A 20,643-nucleotide genomic window follows, 5' to 3' on the forward strand; every position below is an offset into this window, starting at 1 on the left:
TAAATTTAATGACAATTAAACAAAATTAGAAGTTCAGTTCCTCAGTTGCCCTGGCCACATTTCACGTGCTCGGTTGCCACATGTGGTTGGTGGCTACTGTCCCGGCCGGTGTAGATGGAACGTTTCCATCCTTACAGAGAGCTGTACTGGACAGCCCTGGCCCAGAGAATATGGAGCGGGGCCGACTGAGAACAGAGCCCTGGAAAGCACGAGTGGTGGGAAGAAGACTAAACTAGGAAAGTGCCCAGGCAGTAGAAGGGGGTCAGAGAATCCGGAAGCCGACCAGAGAGAACGTCTCAGTACAGGAGAGGTGGTCCTGGGAGATGCAGAGGGGAGGTGAGACAGGGTCTGCGAAGTACCCACGAGAGTCAAAGGCGGGTCTTGGCAGGGAGCGTGGCTATGGGGAGCTGGCAGAAATCAGGCCAGCAGGGGTTAAAGAATCAACGGCCGATGCAGTGGACTGAGTCCAGGGCCCGAGAGGTTTTGCAAAGAAGGCCAGCGTCAGAGAAGCAGTACACTAATTCAGGGGTAAAGCTGGGAGAAAGGACTCGAGAGAAGCTTGTAGCAGCAGGGGGACCGAATGGCAGCTAGAGGAGAACCTGAGCTGTCAAGGTGGAAGAGACAGGAGAGAGAGTGAACCATCAGATACAATTACAAGTGAACTGATCCATCTTAAATTCATTGTGTGAATAGTTTTCACTGAACTGTACTTCAAAGAAAAGCAAAACTTTTCAGGAGAGACCAACTTCAATGCTGAGCTTTCTTGGCCAACGCTGAAAGCCCAAGAATAAAGCCAGTTATTTCCCTCTCAGAGGTGACAGTAAATGACAGACGATACCAAACGGGCTATAAATTGGATGAGCACATCTAGGTGTTAAATCTAGTGTCACGATATGAGCAATTTTGTTTATTTAAAGCAAAAGAGGATAAGGAAGGGACAGATGAGTAAACAGAGGCATGCCTGGAAGCCCACGGAGCCATCTGGACCAGCTGAAAACAGCTGCCCAAGCAAGGAGTTACCTTTATTGCTGGTCCAGGAGCCACATCATCCAGGACGTGTGCACAGATGTTGACCACCTTCAGCAGGTGGGAGAAGAGCTGCTCCACCATGGGCACCAGGGTCCGGTCACCCAGAGCCGGCCACACCTCTTCCTGCTTGGTGGCTGCAGGGCTGGCCTCTTCTTCGGAGGCCCACGAACTCCTCAGAGATCTGGGGGCACTGGCTGTGACACGGGCACAGACATTACCTCCCCAGCTCCACAGCGTGGGGCCAAGACATAAGTCCTTCAGACCCATCTGCGTCAAGAGTCTGCTGGACACCTCCGCCTGGGGGCCCACTGATGCCTCAGGTTCCACAGGAAACCAACATCTCCCCCCAAATCTGTGTCCCCAACCTCCATGCAGGCCGCCGTCACATACCCACCCAGGATGTGACAGTCCCCCTCCTGATCTTTACAACTGAAGTTCAACTGGTGATCCAGATGTGCTGACTCTGCCCCCTTCACTCTCTTTTAATGGGCCTCTTCCCACACAGCCCACAGCCATTATCTTGTTCAGACTCTCTTGATCCTGCCTTAAGTACGGGTTTCCCTAACTTCTCCTCCAATCCACATTCACGTCAGCCGAGTGATCTTTCTGAAATACTAACCAGATTGTTAGTCCCTTTCATGAGGCTCTTCGATGACCTCCCAGAGCAAACAGACTAAGTCCTCATTAACGGAGACGGATCCCTCACCAGCCACATTCTCCATCCTCGTCCTCGCCCTCACACGATATCCAAAATTACTCAGTTCTCAAATGTCACACAATTTTTCACGTCTCCATGCCTTCACATGTGCTGTACCCTCTCTGGTGTCCTCTCCTGCCAGCCCATAAATCTTGTTTCCTGTCCTAATCCCCAACAAAGAGTGATTACAGCCGCTCTGTGCGGCCACTGAACTTTTGTTGACGTGTGTCGCTACAAACCTACATTAAACTTGAGAACGGAGCCCACACACCATACTTTCTCATGTCCCCCGTGCCTGAGACAGTACCTGCAAACGGTGCCCGCTAAAATGAAATTAGAAATGAGTTTACCTATAGCTAACTGAGGGGCTAGATTGGGAAAGGGCTGCTTTAAAATACTCGGCACAGGATAGCTGCCTGCAGTACACATTTATGCCTGTCGGTAATGTCTGAAATTCTGACTAAAGGAACAAGCCATCCCTGGCAATGACCTCAATACTTTTCCTCCATACGCTCACCGCCGCCACCCCCCAAAGGAAATCAAAAGTTAAAGACCTAGAATCCCTCTTTCAACTCAGTACCAATACCTGCAAGCAAGTTCCCGGCTAAAATCAAAGCATCTTGATGGGCTGAGAGATCCAGTGGGAACCAGGCTGATGAAAGCAGGGTCAGGATCATCGTGACCATGCCCACAGTACAGCTCTTTCTAGACTCATCAGAGGCGCTCAGTGGGGGCACTCTGAAAGCAGACATTTGCAAGACTGAATTACAGAAAAATTTTAAGATAACAGCCTTGCTTTCTCCTATGAACCAAAAGGAAGGCACATCACTGTTCATTTCATGCCAGCTCATAAAGCGATTTTACTACTGTGAACTAGCATCTTTCCTGGAACCAGAGTCCCATGAAAGTCATCCGAGAAAGGAAATCAGGTAGCAGATCTGACTGGAAGTATTGGAACTGTTTACTCTGATAACTTTTAACTCTCTTTCGACTCTGACTTAGCACGTTTACCCCAACACCAGAGTTGCTCTGAAGTCAGGTCTAATGCTGAATCTACGACACAGGAAAGCCATCACCCGGGACCAGAGAATGCACCCACTTCAAGCAAAGTTAGTTGGCCGTACGCTGACACACACAAGAAATCTGTAGATTTCCTTCCAAATGTGACAGTGAGTTACTAAATTTGTCTCAGTTATCAGTACACATAACAAAAGCTTACTCCTTAATGCTGTAGAAGACTCAGAATTATTTCACAGATGCTATAGGGCCATCTACTGGAAGAAAATCATTTTTAAATGAGAACCGCTAATATAAATATAATAGTTCCTAAATTACTCTTGTAATTGATTACGATTTTGCACGATAGCTCACATTTGATTTCAAACGAAAAATGTTTCTAAACTTTTAATACATAGTGAATAATTTTGGAGAGAATCAAGCCAATTAGAAAAGTCTTTTGCCAGCATATGCAAATTCCCTTAAATTAACCTGCAAATCATACCCTCCGACCCTCCAAAATGCTTAAGAGCGAGCATCTGACATCCGTTAGAATTACAAGTAATTCAGTATTTCCCAATAGCTCCTTCTCTAGCTTCCCACACAACTAACAGGGCAGAAGCAAATATTCCAATGGGTATTTTCCCAAAAGGTGAAACTGTTAAGGTGAGACTTAAAGAGAAAGAAAGAAAGGGATCCGTATAACTATGTTTGTATCACATAATTGTACACAGCCATGTGCCGAGGAATATACATACCCACAATGCCAACCTAAACTCCAAATGCAAACTGGAAAGGCAGTTGAAAGAAGACACAGAGCTTCACAGCATCCAAACTAAAGAAGAAAGGAATGAGAAAATCACACTCAAACACCAAAAAAGTTTATTAAATGGAACCTCCTTTTTCCCTTTATAAAGAGTATGAACAATGAAAACAAAATTGGGATCTGTATCTAATGATAAGACATCTGTCCTCCCATGATACAAGTTCATACCTTAGAAGATACAGCTGGACAACTGAGATACAGGTTTAAGGAGGGTTGATTATATCCCAGTGAGGAGAGGCCAGGAGTGATGCACCTCCTCTGCCTCGAACTTTAATCATCCTGTGCTCCCCGCCCCCACCTGGAACGCCCTTCCTACCCCACCCCACCCCACCCCACCCCACCCCATCTGCTCCAGCACTCGAGCTAATTAATGTCCATCTTCCTAACCAGACTGAAAGAACCACAAGGGCAGGGATCCTCTTTGTTTTTACATCCCAAGCCTAGAACAGTGTCTGACATATGCAGGCCACAATAAATACAAATAATGTTTATAATATTTTGAACAAATCAAGGGAACACCAAACTGCAGACAGCCCAAACAATATTTAAGTTTGAAAGGCACTTATATACTTATCAAGATAGTCTAATCATAATTGTCTGAGTTTTCACAACATGAAAGCATTCCTTCTGTCACATAAAATAAATGACAAGATTTAACCTGGTAATCAGCAAATTGGCACTACTTTCGTATAACACTCTTTTTTTCTGATTATGGAAGTTAGACTTGTTCATTTTAGAAAATTTGTGAATATCTTAAAAAGCATAATCATTCATAATCCTAAAATTTGTTTTGGAAATTTTCTGCCAATCATTTTCTTGAGTATGTAAGAAATGTGTTTAATGTGAACATTGTTTTTCATAAGCAAGATCTGTCTGTACACAAGCATACACAGTTTTGTACTGTGCCTTTTTTCACTCATTATAATCCAGATGATCACTCTACAGATTGTTAAAAATCCTCCAAACCATCATGTTAATAAGTGCATGATAAGCATATCACCATCTATACAGAATTTAGTTATAATCAGAATTTAATCAGTTTTGGACTCTTGGACATTATGGTTCTTTTACAATTTCAGCATCACAAATAATGATACAGATAATCACATTACACAAAAATCTTTATTGGCACTTCTGATTTTTTTCCGCTTCGTATATATTATAAAGTCACTGAGTCAATTATTCTAGAGATATTTTAAACTTCTGATATACTACCAATTCAGATTATGGTAGTTTTTCTTTTCTTTGTTATGTCTTCCTAGACAGGCTGATTGATTGATTGATTGATTGATTGATTGATTGATTGATTGATTTTAATTTTTTGGCCGCGACGTGTGGCTTGTGGGATCTTAGTTCCCAGCCAGGGACTGAACCCAGGCCCGCGGCAGTGAAAGCACCGATTCCTAACCACCGGACCGCTGGGGAGTTCCCCTGGCTGAATTTTTTTACGATGAACATATTTAATGTTCAGGAAAAAAAAAAGTTGTTTCCATTCCCATTGGAATAAATTTTTATTCACAGGTTTTATTCACAGAAGCACAATTTCTTAGTAAGCCGCACATATAAGAGCTCTAATACAAGCATCCTACCGTTAAGAATTGACCACGCAAACTACTGAAAAGTAACCTCATTAAGACCAACCAAAAGAGTCTTACTGTGAGCGCCCTCGTGGTTGATGTGATCAGCTCATGAGAAACTGCTGCAATGACTCTCGAAAGGTTATTTTCCATGGTGACGTCTGTTATGCTTGGTAGTAGGTTATAGCCTCTATATATTCTAATGAGAAAGAGACGTAGAGACTTATAATCTACCACTGAAGCTTATGACATTTTCAAAATTCAAACGGCATTTAAAATTTTAAGATTAAAGGCTACAAGAGATTAAAGCAGTCTTGACTTTTAAGTTAAAGAAAGGCTGGGAATAAATGTGGTCATTATTCTAGGAAAATGGCTGAAATCACCCCTCTCCTCCCCCAATTCCCAACACCACAGCACTGGAGCAATGCTCTCTTCAACACAGCCTTGCCTGCAATCTCTCTACGTGTCCAAAGCTGCCCATTTTTCAAGCTTTAAGTTAAAAGAAATCCTTCATGAATCTACTCCTGATTCTGGACAAAAGAAAGTCCTTTCCCACTGTAGGACTGCCACTTTTCCATACTCCATTCATGGCACGTGTCAATTTCAATCCCTCCTTGTAGTTACATACAAATTCTAATTCCCCAACTATATAAATGAAGCCCAGGCAGGATTAGCGTTGATTCACTTTTGTTTCCCTCAGTGTCCTGTCCTCAACAATAAAAAACATAGTCTATGTTAGTCTTCTAGTCTAAAAGACATAGAAAAGAATGGGCTGTGTACAACCATTTGAAATTGTATTTAAAAGACTCTCACAAAAAAATGTGAATAATAATAATTGCACATCACTGAACTAGTGATAACCCTAAATAACACTGACATTCTTTAACAGCCTGCTCACCTAAACATTAATGTCACGACATAACTATACTCTTCACAGGTAACAGAAATAAAGTGAAAATTTTAAGGACAAGTTTTTAGAGAAGACATAGCATTAGAGTCCTAGAGAAAAATACAGCTGTCGGTATGTGGCTCATAACAAAGAGATCATACGATTTACGACGTCACTGCTGTGTGGCTGCAGCAGAGCTTAAATAAAGAGGCGGGGTGGGAGACCCCGAAAAAGAGAAGCGCCCCATCAAGGGAGGAACGCCTATTCCAAGCGTTTTCTCTAGAAAACACGAGGCTTTAGAGTGAGCCCAGGGCACGCTTTCCTCGGCTAGCAGGGGTACCTGGTTATGGTGCTGGCGGAGAAGTGAGATGGAGGCTGCGCCTCGTGCATGAGAGGCTTCAGGTGAACGCTGCTTTGACCTCTCGCCATGGCCACAACTGCGTCAGCCTGTCCTTGGTCGCACTTATAAAACAGCTTCGGGACAAGCCTGACATAAAAGCAAGGTTTATTTCCCTTAGAAAGTACCTGAAACCACCTGTGATCCCCTCCCTCCGGCTACCCACAGACACTTCCTTCGTCAAGGGAATTAGAGCAGAGGCTCCGATCGCAGGGCCACTCCCCCACACACCCGCTCTGAAAAGACCAGGCGCTGGACTCTCTTCCTGTCTGTCATACAGTTACATACATCTCTCTACACATAATTAAATGCTTTGATTTAAAAAACCTTGAAAGTTCTCTTTCTAATCATCTTGATCGGCATCAACAAGTGCGTGAAGCCACGGCACACAGGAAGCACTGAGTACAGGGCAGATCTGAATGCCAGGGGCTGTCCCTTACTCACTTCTGCAATTTTGTCTGCAAAACCGTCCCACACACTCCCAGGTGCAGAGCTCCAGCTGAGGTCCCTCACAAATCCAAAGTGAACTCAGAGGCAGAATGCAGGGGACACACGGGCTCCTCCCTGCAATCAGCACTCGGCACACACCCTGTGTGAGCACTCACACACCTACAGACGGGCCCATAACTTTAGAAACAGTCAACTGTTTTATCACATTAGTTTGCAAACCCAGTGTCTTCAGTTAAAGTCTCTTTCCTCCATGAAGACCTGGTCATAAGTATAATTTTTTCCTAAGGTTTAATAAATTACTATCATTCACAGAAAATGGTAAAGATCCAAGATCTTTGATGAAGTAAGTTATATAAATCCAGTTAAATCCATGAAAAGGTACACCTCACAAGTAATCAAAGAAATGCAAATGACCACATTGAAAACCAAAAGAATATCCACCGAAATGTAACTGGTTTTCTTTGAGTAGTTTGATTACAAAGATTTTTATCTCCTTCTTTACATTTTTCCTAAATTTTGTTCAGTAAACATGTATTACTTTTAAAACAAGATAAAAGTTATTTTAATAAGAAATACCAATGACTGCCTGAACAACTGACACATATTTAACTTCTTTTGAAATACTGTTTTGGTGAGAAGAATCAGGCACAATCATATTCTGGGAGTGGGAGCATAAACTGATCTGTTTCTGGAGAGAAATTTCACAATAAGTACCAAAACCATAAAAATCCACTGCTAGGTATCCACCCATGAGAAATGAAAAGCAGGATTCATAGTAGTCAAAAAGTGAAAATAGTAATACCACCTGGTGAATGTATAAATAAAATAGAGTATTATCTATGTAACAGAATACTATTCAACAATGAAAGGAACAAACACACCACGTAGCATGGATAAATCTCAAAAACTAAGCAAAAGAAGCCAGACACAAAAGTCCCATCTATTTATTATGTGATCTCATTTATATAAAACGTGTAGAATAGGCAAATCTCTAAAGTCAGGAAGTAGATTAGTGGTTGCCTGTGGCCAGGTGGGAATTGGGAATTATTGCAAATGGGCACAAAAGATCTTTTTGAGATGATAGAAATGTTCTAAAATTGGATTGTGGTGAAGCTTGCACAACTCTGTAAATTTACCAAAAATAATTTAATTGTACACTTAAAATGAGTAAATTTTAAGAGATACAAAAATTATACCTCAATAAAGCTACTAGGAAAAAAAAATCAAAAAGCTTGCTTGGCCTAGTAACTCAACTTCCAGGAATTAATTCTAAGAAAAAAAATTACACATAAACATTTATGTACAACAATAGTCACTGAACCATTATTCATTATTTAAATCAATAAAAATTTAATATCCAACCAAATAATATTTATATAAAAATTTATCACAACTACATAGTGAAAAAGTGGCCACTAACTAAAAAAATTTTTAAACAATATTTACAGGCTTTATTTATCTCACACTGTATGAAATGTCATGCACTTCAGTACGGAAATATGAATATATCTGAATAGAGGGCGCCGCCCCAGACAACAATGACAGTTAAAATTTCTTTTTTAGAAGAGTATTTCCAACAGGAAGATGCTAATAATACATTATGTGGAAATTATCAGATAACAGAACTGCATGTACATTTCGACCCAATTTTGAAAAAGAAACTTGTACACAGGATATACAGGAAAAAATGTTAACAGTGGTTATCTCCAATGGTAGAACTGAAGGTGATTTTTTCCAGTGCTAGTCTCCATATTTCAAAATTCTGGCCATGAAAGTGCATTACTTTTATAATATGAAGCTAGTACTTTGTTGTTTAAATTTTCATTTTAGACCCTTAAGGTAGTGAAAAATATCTTTTTTGATAGTTTAAGAGTAGCTGACAGTGAGCTCAAAAGATTTAGGAATACTGCCCCATGTCCTCTGAATTTTCCCCTCTCTTCCCATTCTCATATCATTTAGTACTTTAACCAAGAAAGTGAAAAGAGATAAAATACTTGCTAAGTACCTCATTAACGAAGCTGCAGCAACATGGCGCACCCTGGGGTCTTCATCCCCAAGCAAATAGATGACAATGCTATTGAGCACTCGTTCTTGCAGTTTTAAAAGCTTTGGAAAGAAGGATAATAAAAACAGATATAATCTCTGTATTTAACTAAGTTTTAGGTCAGATATTTTGGAAAGCCAGTGAGGAAGAACTTAACATCACTAGTCCTAAAGTCACGCATACAATCACAACTTTCATGATGTCAATAAATACTTCATGTGAAATAAATCTGGGACAGAATGCATTCCAAGACATTCTACTCCACTAGGAAAGTGTGCTTCCTGGAAGTGAAATCACAGCCTCACAAAAATGAAGGGCTTACCCCTGTATAATGATGGGCCCTTCTGTGTAGGTTTTCTGCTTTTGCCTCCAAAAAGCTCACCAACCTAACACAAAAGAAGAACATATTTCACAATGAAACAATTTAGTTACTGAACAAACACCCGCTGATGGCCTGCATGACTGACAGAGCAAGGAAGACGGCCGGTTCCAGCACATTAACCAAGAGCCAGGGAAGGCTCTGAGGCAGCCTTACTTAAAACAGCAGAAAGACTCATGTTTTCAAACAAGTAGAATTTACACTGCTCTCCTGACTCCAGACTCAGTCAGACACTACTCAGGAAACTATTTTTCTTCAAAATGGATATAAACAACTGTTATTTTGAAAGACCCCAAGTGCCCTACAGAATTAGCTCAGACGCCTACCGAAGGCGGGAGGGCAGACTGTGGGGAGGGGGCTGAGACTCTGGCGCCTCCCGAAGACTGGAAGGTCCCCGCCCGCCCCGCTCAGGGCCCTGTCTGTGAGACGCAGGTGAAAGCAACCCCGACTTCACAGAGATGTTGTGAGGTTGAGAGAAGGTAACCCACAGAGGGCACCTAGCCCAGCCTGGCACGCAACAAGCACTCTATAGATGGGGGCTTAAAAGCACAGTATTCCTGGACAATAAAGGGCAATTTCCCGTCTAAAAGAAAGCACAGAGAGAAATCATCTGGAAAGAAAACTTACTCTTAGAAAATGAAAAACTGCAAGGCATCAGAAGTTATTTTTAACTGCAACACAATACAGATCAGCTAAGTTCAGTCCAGTGTTAAGCGCACTCGTTTAAACAAGCACAAGTGACACAAGCTTCACTGTTTTACAAGTTCAAGCTCTTTTATTCACACCATCCAGAACACTTAGAAGACTAAGACTACCGGAAAACTCCACTCCTCTGCCTGTACGTAAAAATTCCAAGAAGGGGGCAAAGTCGAGGAGGAGACGGGCAGCGGCAGCCGTGCAAACCACTTCGATGCTGACACGGGTCACTTGATAAGCGTCACTCCTGGCACTAGGGGACCGGGCCTTCCAACGCCTGTTCAGACTTGGGAGCGGCTGTGGTTCGCCAACCCAACGAGCCCGACTCACTCACCTGAAGTCGATCTCTGCCACAGTCTCCAGAAGCTCCGTCCTCACCAGCCAGTAGGAGCTGCTCCGCAGGGCCAGCACGTCGGTGAGGAGCTGCAGCCCCCACTCGCTGTAGCTGCTGCTGCAGAGACTCATGACGCAGAGCTGGAAGGCACGGCGGGCGGCAGGTGGGCCTCCGCCGACCCCTCCCACGCCGACCCCTCCCACCGCCCCGGCTCCGTCTTCCTTTAACAGCGACAGGGATGCTGCCCTGTTCCCACATCTCTCAGAAACACTGATCACACACACTCACCTCCGTAAACTCGAGGTGCAAAGTAAATGTGTCCCTTCCACAAAACTGTTTTCTTCCCCCCGTAACTCTGCCTCTATCCTGGCCTCTCCTCCCAGACACCAACCTCGCCATCCCCGACCACACGCCACACCGCCACTGCTAAACCCGAGCTCAGCCGCGGGCCCAGCACCCGAGCCCTTCCTGACGTGACCCTGCCCTTGGCCGCCCGAGCGGACAGGACGGGGCTTCTAAGGCTGCACCCTCCGCCGAGCCCTGAGCATGCTCGTGGGCAGTTCCACACACGGCCTGCTGCCTGCTGCCAACCCCCTTCCTTCTGCTCCAGCAAAGACAGACGGACTGAAACTTGGCAAACAACTGGAACTAAGGAACAATTCTGGCCGGGCCATGAAATTTTAAAAAGGGATGGTATCCCATAAATCTGACAACTGTAGGGTTTTTGTTTTGATTTTTACTGGTTACCTTGGACTGCTGTTGACTAGCCAGTTGTGATTTATGAACCAGCTGATATAAAGTTTCCTACCACATAAAGGACTGGGGCTGTCCCTCGACACAAAAAACAAAGGGGATTAAATAACCCCTATGCCTCACTTTAACTCTACCCATTCTACGGGCCTGAAGGAGTTGTTGTTTTTTTAATTCAACAGGTTTTACACTTAATGTGAGCAAGGTATAGACAGCCTTTAGGGAAAGTATACTTCAAACAAATATTCTGAGATTTAAATCAAAGTCTATTAAACCTTAACTGTTGGCAATGTTTTCCTTCTAAGGCTGAGTGGTGGATACACAGATGTTTATTATTGTTTAGAATGTCTGGAAATATTTAATATTAAGCTCCAATTTTAACTGTAACATTGGTCAAATTTCCACTAATCAAAGAAATGATTTCCACAAATGATTATGCTCACCCTCACAGCTGTACAAGCCAACTTGCAAGTAACAGAAGATTCGTCCTTCAAAGTTTTCTGCAGCAGGGGAATGCAGTCCGCCAGAGAAAATGTATTTCCTGACCGGAAGAGCAAGGAACAAACACCTTCATGTGAACCTGAACATGAGAATGCCATCTGGAAGAGACAACACTGAAAACTGAACACTCGACGTTACCTGTCAGAGTTCTGACGGTGCCCATCCAGTCTCCCACGTGGAAGCGGGACCTGCTGAGGATGGAGGAGACAAGCGTCCCACAGAGGATAGCCGTGGCTCCTCTGACCTGTGGGTCCCCATGGTCGATGTAGTTCAAGATGTCTGACACGTACTGCTCCTCTGTGGAGAGAGACAGCCGGCCACTGTACAAGTCCCTACTGCCAACTTTCTAACTCAGGGCAAAGGCTGAATTCTCAGGAAAGAAAAAGAGGGCGAGGCAGTGATCCTAATCTAGAAAAGACCTGAATATAATAACCATCAGTGGTAAAAACGTTTCGGGGTTTAAATATTCTTTATTCATCCTTCAACACAAGAGATTTTCTGTATTATAATTCCAAGTTGTCAGCCAATAATCAAACTTCCAAGGTTTCATCTCAAAAAATTATTAGAGAACCTCAAACTTGTCCATACTTACCTAATATAAATTCAAAAGCATGGGTTGTCCCCTCGCCCAAGGAAAGACAGAGAGCAGGCGGGAGGATAAATTTGGGAGAGCGAGTCTTCCCACCGTTCACCCATCGTGAGGAGACTGGCCTGCTGCTGCCCCAGCTGGTCTCGGTGCCCACTGGCTCTGAGTGTGAACACCTGGCCTGGGTGGTGTGGCCCAAAGCAATTTTGATTATATACAATTTGTGTTTTTGGTATAAATCTAATTCATATGCAAATCAGCTCTGACGTTCCCAGATTTCTATCGCTTTGTTGTATGTGTTTCAACTAAACACTGCATCTATACGGGGTCCGGGAAGCTAAAAACATGACTATTTATGTGTTTTATGGAGAACACACCTCAAATGCCACAAATTAGCTCAGAAAACTTAGTGCTCTAAAACTAAAATAGTGAAGACGGTTTGAAATAGTTTTCAAAATAATGATTGAATGTGAGGAATAAGATACAAACTTTGAACGTACCAGGGTATTCCATGGTGTCAAGCGGTGCTCTGTAAAGTCTGCCGAAGAAAGATTCAGGGTGAAGGGCCACAGCAGCTCCAACACAGCTGAGCGCCAGTGCCTTCACGCTGACCCTCACGTCCCTATCCGGAACCAAGGCTGCAAACAAATCCACCTGGGTCACCTTCAGCTTGAAAGCAGCACATGTCTAGCTTCCAAATAAACAAAACTAGACCCGCTAAACCCGCTGCTCCCGTCTTCCCCTCCCTCCCCAGCGGTCAGTGAAAACCAAAGCTCGTCCCCAGATTCTACTCTGTCTGCTGCAAACAGGCACAAAGCTGATTACCAAGATGACCTCTGAAACCTCAGGTCACTCCCTTCAACCCTGCGCCTGCCTTTCTACACTTACCGTTTTTTTCCCCAGTTAGCAAAAATGAAGCGGACAGAAGGCGGACACAGTGGACAAGAGGAGCAGAATCTTCGTCACTGGACTGGCCAATGTCGCCTTTGATCCGGCAGGGCTGGAACAGAAAAACTGACAGTTTGTCTTATAATCATGGAACCCACCCATTGATTCGTTAGTTCATCCAACAAATAGTCCCAGAACAGCAGCTGTGCCAGGCGCTTGGGATTCAGAGACGCCTACCTTCACCCACAGGTGCCCAACCTCACGGGCCACGGCAGAGCAGAATCAGACCAGCCAGAGGGAGTCCTGACCCGGGGCCACGTGGGCTGTGGCAGGGATGAGCCCAGTGTGCAGGGAGGGAGCCACACAGGAGGGTAGCTGAGACCTGGCATCCGGGGGAAGCTCCTCGGGCAGAGGAAAGAGCCTGGGGAAGCCCAAAGCTGCGAGGGGTGGGCCTGGTGCGAGGGGGCCCAGAAGGAACAGCCGAGGTCGCTACAGTGACCGAGCATCCATGGAGGGACTAAGTACGAAACACTACTTCTTGCCCTCAAGGAACTTAAAATTAACTGGGAATACAGGACACTTACATGGAAAAGGTAAGCAATAGAGATAATTTTTAAATAGTTCAATGGACAACTGAGTAGCAACAAAAAAACCCAAACAACCTGATTAAAAAATGGGCAAAGGACTTGAATGGACATTTCTCCAAAGAAGGCACATGAATGGCCAATAAACCCATGAAAAGATGCTCAACATGAAAAGATGCTCAACATCACTAATCATCAGGGAAATTCAAATCAAAACCACAGTGATACACCACTTCACACCCAGTGTGATGGCCACTCTCAAAAAAAGCAGAAAATAACAAGTGCTGGTGAAGATGTGGAGAAAATGGAGCGCTGGTGCACTGTGGGTAGGAATGTAAAATGGTGCAGCTGCTGTGGAAAACAGTACAGTGTTTCCTCAAAAAATTAAAAACAGAACTATCACATGATCCAGCAATTCCACTTCTGATATATACCCTAAAGAAATGAAATCAGGGTCTTGAAGAGGTATTTGCACACTCATTGATAACAGCATTATTTACAACAGCCAAAATGTGGAAGTAACCCAAGTGTCCATCAAGAGATGAGGAGAAAAGCAAAATGTAGTAAACACGTTCTGACACCTGCTACCACATGGATGAACCTTGAGGACATTCTGCTGAGTGAAACACGCCAGTCACAAAAGGACAAATCCTGCATGATTCCACGTATATGAGGTCCCTGGAGTCACCAAATCCATAGAGACAGAAAGCAGAATGATGGGTGAGAGGGGCCGGGGGCCGAGGGAATGGGAGGTTAGTGTTTAATGGGGACAGAGTTTCAGTTTGGGAAGATGAGAAAAGTTCTGTGGACGGATGGTGGTGATGGCTGCACAACAACGTGAATGCACTTAATACCACTGAACTGCACACTTAAAAATGGTTACGACGGTAAATTTTATGAGTATTTTACCACAATAAATAAACAAACAAACAAATCAATTCAATGGAACAAAACCAAGAATGCTGCAAGGCCTTGCACGACCACCAGATGGTGAGGACGCGCTCACACCTGGAGAGGCAGAAAAGCAGAGCAGACCCGGGAAGAGGTCAATATGCGAAGGGGAGACAGCGGAGCAAACGCTCAGCGACGGGAAAGCCAAGAGCTCGGGGGACAGGCAGCAGCCAGGGCGATGATGAGCCCTCGCGGGAGCTCAGGATGCTGAGCAGTCTCGGGCCTAAGTGTCTCACCTTGTTTTCTTGATCTCCTGGTTCAGCAGCTTCGTCTCTTGAGACAAATTTATCTACACTGCTGTCAGAGGGCTGCCTGCTGTGGCCCATGCTTTTCAACAAATGTGCTTGTTGAAGGGCTTCAAAATCAGAGAAAGAGAGGTTAAGTGACAAGTTTCCAATTAAAACACAAATACACATATTTACACAAAGTCAATATGAAACCACAGGATTTAGATCAAAAACAGGATAATAACTTCTCAATTGATTTTCCTCATTTGCTATCTACACCTCAGGAAACAAAGACGCCAGAAGATTTCTTCTCAGAAGCTGAGACGTAAGAGGTCAGGGTTGAAGACAAGGCCACTCTGTAGTACATGGCCTGAAGTCAACGTACCGATGGAAGAGTTTCTGAAAGCCTCCGCGTCTTCATCAGGAAGAACTGCAGCAGTGTCCTCGTCCTCGTCCTGGGGCTGCCCCGCCTGCATCCCTGGGTACTGGCTGTCGGCACCATCTAACACCTAAACAGTTCAAGAGGGGCTGTGAGGGTTCTGAAGTGTGATCACCGAGGGGCAAGCCCTCCAACGTGGAAGGCAAAGGCAAAACCCCACAAATAACACAGACCACATCTCACACGCCAACATGAAGGTCACTTCTTCAAGTGCACGTGGGTGCGTGCGTGTACATTATCAAGAGCTGACTGACCACGCATTACTGCTACATTATAAAAAGCTTTCGTAACTCTAAAAATTCCAAAACAATTCCAATCTGGACATTTCTCTTTTTGATTACAAAAAGAAAAAAAAGTCAAAAATGAGGAAAAATCTTTCAGACAAAAGTCTACCAATAGGTTATCCCCTAAACTGCTAGCAATGACCCAACTAAGTTTTGGGCGCAATATTTCATATATTTAGCCATATATGTGGGTTATGATTTCCTACTGCAAAATTTTTCACATCCAATTGTAATTGACCTGAAAAACTGAGTGATGTACCTTCAATATGCTAGTTAAATTATTACTGAAATAAATTCTATATCATTAAAAAAATCATCCCAAATCCCTCCAAATAAATTAAAAAGAAACTGAGCTACTTGCTCAAAAACAACCAAGAAAGAAATGATTTCCTCCACTCTCCAGATTGTTTAAAAAAAAGAGAACGCACACAGGTTAAAATGAGAAGTTTCACCACAATAAAAAACAACATTTTTTGAATATCATACTACACCCCAGGCAGGCTCGAAAGTACTTACATGTATTATTTCCCTTATCCTCATAAGTCTTACAACATAAGTACTGTCGTCATCTTCATTTCGTGGATAAGAAAACTGAGGCCAGAAGGGCCATAACTGCGCTAGGCTACACAGCTAGTAAATGGCCGAGCCAGAATTCTCATCGTGGTGGGCTCCCTCCAAGACAAGCCCCACACTGGGCTATCTTGTGAAGACAATCCCGACCCCCTACAGCTGGCTTATTTTTCTCTATGGCACTTATTGCCATCTGACTATGTGTTTATTTACCTGTTGATTACTGGCTCATCATCTGCCCCACCCACACAGGCACACACTCTAGAACAGAGGCAGGCAAACTACGCTGGTGTGCCAAACCTGGCCCACCAGTTGTTTTCGTAAATAAAGTTTTATTGGAACACAGTCATCTCATTCACTTACACATCTACGGCTGCTCTGGCACTTAAACAGCACAGATGAGTATGCAACACAGGTCATACGGTTCACAAAGCCAAATATATTTACCATCTGGCCCTAAATGGGAAGAGTTTGAGGACTCCCACTCTAAAATACTAGCTTTGTGTGAGCAGTTTTGTATGTTGTGCCCTCTACTTCATCCGCGGCTTGTAGGACAATCCCTGGAACATAACAGATGCTCAGTACATTTGTTCAGCAAGTAACTAATGACTAAATAAAGGACATGGAAGCACCTCATAAATCAGAAAGAACTCTGCCAGTGTGAGAAGCATCAAGGGAAGAGGTTTAGTTCCCTGCAGGCCACAGCCTGGCGTGGGTCCCTGGCCCAGCCCTACCACACAACACATAGCTGCTGCAGCACTCCTAGACAGGACGCTTTCACAACCTCCTATGGTCATTCAGTCCCACTTCTAGCAAACCTGCCCAGAAATTATCTACTGTAAAAAGGCAAGATGAAAGCTGGTGCAATAAGCAAACAACAGAAACTTCCTCCGCACACTTAACGTGCTACTGAGCCCAGCACTTTCCCAACCTTCTCTTCTCCCGGCCTACTGGTTAGCACTCTTCACCCTTTCCTGACTTAAAATCACTTCCCACCGTTCCCGTTATCTGTCCTACCCTCCTCCAGGTCTTCTAGTTAAAAACCCCAACCGTGAGCCCACTTCTCCAGCCGAGTAAGTGGCAACCCACTCGGCCATCAGGAACCACATCCACGTGACAACTGGAGAGCTGCCAGTGCTTTAGCTCATGATTTCTAACGCACAGTTTCTGTATTAATTTAAGTAAAATATATATATATTCTTAATAAAATACATTCAATAGTAGCAAAACAACTAGTAGTACAAACTGTTTCAATAAAATTGGGCTGTAAAATTTGGTATATACCTGTACCAAACTTTAGACCACTCTTGAGGTGTTTGTCCACTAACTCAGAGATAAGAGGCACTCAGATCCATGCTCAAGATGGGATATGTTGTTAAAGGTTTTGAAAAGTCAAAAAGTGTTAAAAATAATGCACAGTATTAATGTTATTAATCATACTGCATTAAGACCACAGATCTGTTAATAATAGGCTCCTCAAGGACTTTCAAAATAATGACTTAACCTGTGCCCAACAAGATATTAAGAAATTTTTAATGCACTTTTTTGACCTCCACGTTTGACACAAAAGACACTGTGCTGTTTCCTTCAGTGAAGGACTCAGATGGGGCCGAGCTGCCTGTTAAGGATCTGAGCTGGTGACCTCTACACTATTATCAGTGGGTCAGATGAATGGAGTGAACCAGCAGGAGGGTCCAGGTCTAGGCCTCCAGGGAAGGCTCCTCTGAAGAAACTGGGCTGCCCCCTCCAACCACTCACAATTTCAGAACTGTCGGAAGGGGTCACGGCTGAATCGGGCCCCTCGGTGGTGGTCTGGGAGCTGTCACTGATGGGAGAGGAGGCCTGGGTCCCATCGTTCAGGTCCATGGCAGGGTCAGACGGGACGGCGCTCATCTGGCTGGAGCTGTGGCTCAAGATGTCCTCCTCATCCCCGTCGGTGGCACCACTCGTCAAGTCACAGCCGGTCAGATCCACCGAGTCCGTCTGAAGTGTGTGCTGTGACCGGGGCTGCTCAGTGATGATGTCGTGACCCACAGAGTCGGCAGCTGAGCTGGCAGAGCCAGGAGTGGAGACCCCAGAAGAGGCAGCCAGCTCACCGCCAATCTCACCCTTGACTGAGGCTGAAGACAAAGAAACACTCATTCTTCAAAGGGTCAGGAAAAGCATTCAATATGGGACCAAATATTTGCAAAATACCCCCAAAATTCACTATCAGCAAATGTTTTAACTGCAAGAATCCCTGAAATACAGTGAAAATATGAACTACTCAATTTCAAAAGCAAGACAACAGTGCATCCTTCAAACATGTTTACTGTATTATTTACTTACCTTTTACTATATTACGGTATTGATAAAATAAGGATAAGTAGATATTTTTTAAATGCTACGAATATTCTCAAATGGCATTTCAGTGCAAAACCTGAACCCTGCCCAGCAACATTACCACCTCCAGTTCTTAAGCAACTGCTCCAGCCTGAGCGTGGAGCAGCGATGAGACTCTGACGATTCCCAGGGAGCCTGGTCAGGGGCACAGGCTGGGTGGTCACAAATGCCCGGAGCAGGGCTTCCCTGGTGGTACACTGGTTAAGAATCAGCCTGCCAATGCAGGGGACAGGGTTCGAGCCCTGATCCGGGAAGATCCCACATGCTGCGGAGCAACTCAGCCCGTGCGCCACAACTACTGAGCCTGTGCTCTAGAGCCCAAGAGCCACAACTACTGAAGCCCGTGCGCCTAGAGCCCGTGCTCTGCAACAAGAGAAGCCACTGCAATGAGAAGCCTGTGCACTGCAACTAAAAGTAGCCCCCGCTCGCCACAATTAGAGAAAAGCCCGTGCGCAGCAACAAAGACCCAACGCAGCCAAAAAATAAATAAATTTATTAAAAAAAACAAAAAACAAAAAAAAACCCAAATACCCGGAGCTCTAAGCAAGCGGTGCTCTTGGAGGTGGGCTTTCCTCCTTCCCAGACCCTGTTCAAGACCTCTAAGCCAGTCCTACTCTCCAGTAGCATAAAGTTTCACATTTTCCTAGTTTAGTTTTTAAATTCCCATTAAAAAAAAAACAAACAAACAAACAAAAAAAACACCATTATGGGGACTTCCCCGGTGGCACACTGGTTAAGACTCTGCGCTCCCAATGCAGGGGACTCGGGTTCGATCCCTTATCAGGGAACTAGATCCCACATGCATGCCTCAACTAAGAGTTCATAAGCCACAACTAAGGAGCTGGCGAGCTGCCACTAAGGAGCCCACCTGCTGCAACTAAGACCCGGTGCAACTAAATAAATAAATACACTACCACTACATAAAAATCTACACCAAGCTGTTAGCAATGCCACTCCTGTAGGCCAGTGGGTCAATGAGCACTTGGGCTTTATAATGTGTATAGCTGTCATTTTTTTGTTGTTTTAACTTTACTTTTGTAAGTTAAAAAAGCAATTTCTATTTTGTAGACTAAATCAATAAATAAGTAATCACCACTGAAATTATTCAGATTTTCCTTCCCCAGTATTTCAGCCTCATTTTCAGTTATCTAAAAATATTCTTTTGCATAGGGTTATACAACCCAAACCACTCTCATTTAATCCAATTATTAGTATCTTACTAAATACTCATCTTTGACAAGATGAATAAAGAGCTTAATTAGATAACTATTTGTAAACAAATGTAAATTTCTTTCAATTTAAACTATCCTCAGACAATTTTTTTTAATTGAGGTATAGTTGATTTACAATGTTTCAGGTGTACAGCACTGATTCAGCTACATATATATATATATATATATATACACACACACACACACATATTTACAGATTCTGTTCCATTATAGGTTATTGCAAGATATTGAATATAGTTCCCTGTGCTATACAGTAGGTCCTTGTTTATCTATTTTATATATAATAGTGTGTATATCTGTTAAACTCAAATTCCAAATTTATCCCTCTCCTGCTCTTTCCCCTTTGGTAACCATAAGTTTCTTTGTCTGTGAATCTATTTCTGTTTTGTAAATGAGTTCAATTGTATCATCTTTTTAAGATTCCACACATAAGTGCTAACATATGATATTTGTCTTTCTCCGTCTGACTTACTTCACTTAGTATGATAATCTCTAGGTCCATCCATGTTGCTGCAAATGTCATTATTTCATTCTTTTTTATGGCTGAATAGTATTCCATTGTATATATGTACCACATCTTCTTTAAGCATTTCTCTGTCGATGGGCATTTAGGTTGTTTCCACGTTTTGGTTATTGTAAGTAGTGCTGCAGTGAACACAGGGGTGCATGTATCCTTTCAAACCATGTTTTTCTCCAGATATATGCCCAGGAGTGAGATTGCTGGATCATATGGTAGCTCTATTTTCAGTTTTTTAAGGAACTTCCACACTTCCACTTTTCCATAGTGGCTGGACCAATTTACATGGTTCTCTTTTCTCCACACCCTCTCCAGCATTTATTATTTGTAGACTTTTTGATGACGGCCATTCTGACTGGTGTGAGGTGGTACCTCATTGTAGTTTTGATTTGCATTTCTCTAATAATTAGTGATAATG

General features: G+C 43.6%; 1 protein-coding gene across 5 annotated transcripts in view; it reads right to left on the reverse strand.

The window, feature by feature from the left end:
• Positions 1-20,643, reverse strand: part of HTT (huntingtin) — a 146,243-nt gene that overhangs the window by 70,088 nt on the left and 55,512 nt on the right. For all 5 annotated transcript variants that reach the window (XM_068543520.1, XM_068543518.1, XM_068543519.1 and 2 more), the window contains 15 exons: positions 17,853-18,214; positions 15,187-15,310; positions 14,811-14,929; positions 13,040-13,151; positions 12,652-12,789; positions 11,704-11,862; positions 11,508-11,605; positions 10,315-10,454; positions 9,228-9,291; positions 8,867-8,967; positions 6,355-6,501; positions 5,204-5,324; positions 3,481-3,557; positions 2,313-2,464; positions 1,021-1,223 (listed from right to left, as the gene is read on the reverse strand). In XM_068543520.1, coding sequence (XP_068399621.1) covers positions 1,021-1,223; positions 2,313-2,464; positions 3,481-3,557; positions 5,204-5,324; positions 6,355-6,501; positions 8,867-8,967; positions 9,228-9,291; positions 10,315-10,454; positions 11,508-11,605; positions 11,704-11,862; positions 12,652-12,789; positions 13,040-13,151; positions 14,811-14,929; positions 15,187-15,310; positions 17,853-18,214 — 2,117 coding nt within the window. The remainder of the gene's footprint in view (positions 1-1,020; positions 1,224-2,312; positions 2,465-3,480; positions 3,558-5,203; positions 5,325-6,354; positions 6,502-8,866; positions 8,968-9,227; positions 9,292-10,314; positions 10,455-11,507; positions 11,606-11,703; positions 11,863-12,651; positions 12,790-13,039; positions 13,152-14,810; positions 14,930-15,186; positions 15,311-17,852; positions 18,215-20,643) is intronic.

The sequence above is a fragment of the Eschrichtius robustus genome, chromosome 4, assembly GCF_028021215.1.
Source record: "Eschrichtius robustus isolate mEscRob2 chromosome 4, mEscRob2.pri, whole genome shotgun sequence".
Classification (NCBI taxonomy): domain Eukaryota; kingdom Metazoa; phylum Chordata; class Mammalia; order Artiodactyla; family Eschrichtiidae; genus Eschrichtius; species Eschrichtius robustus.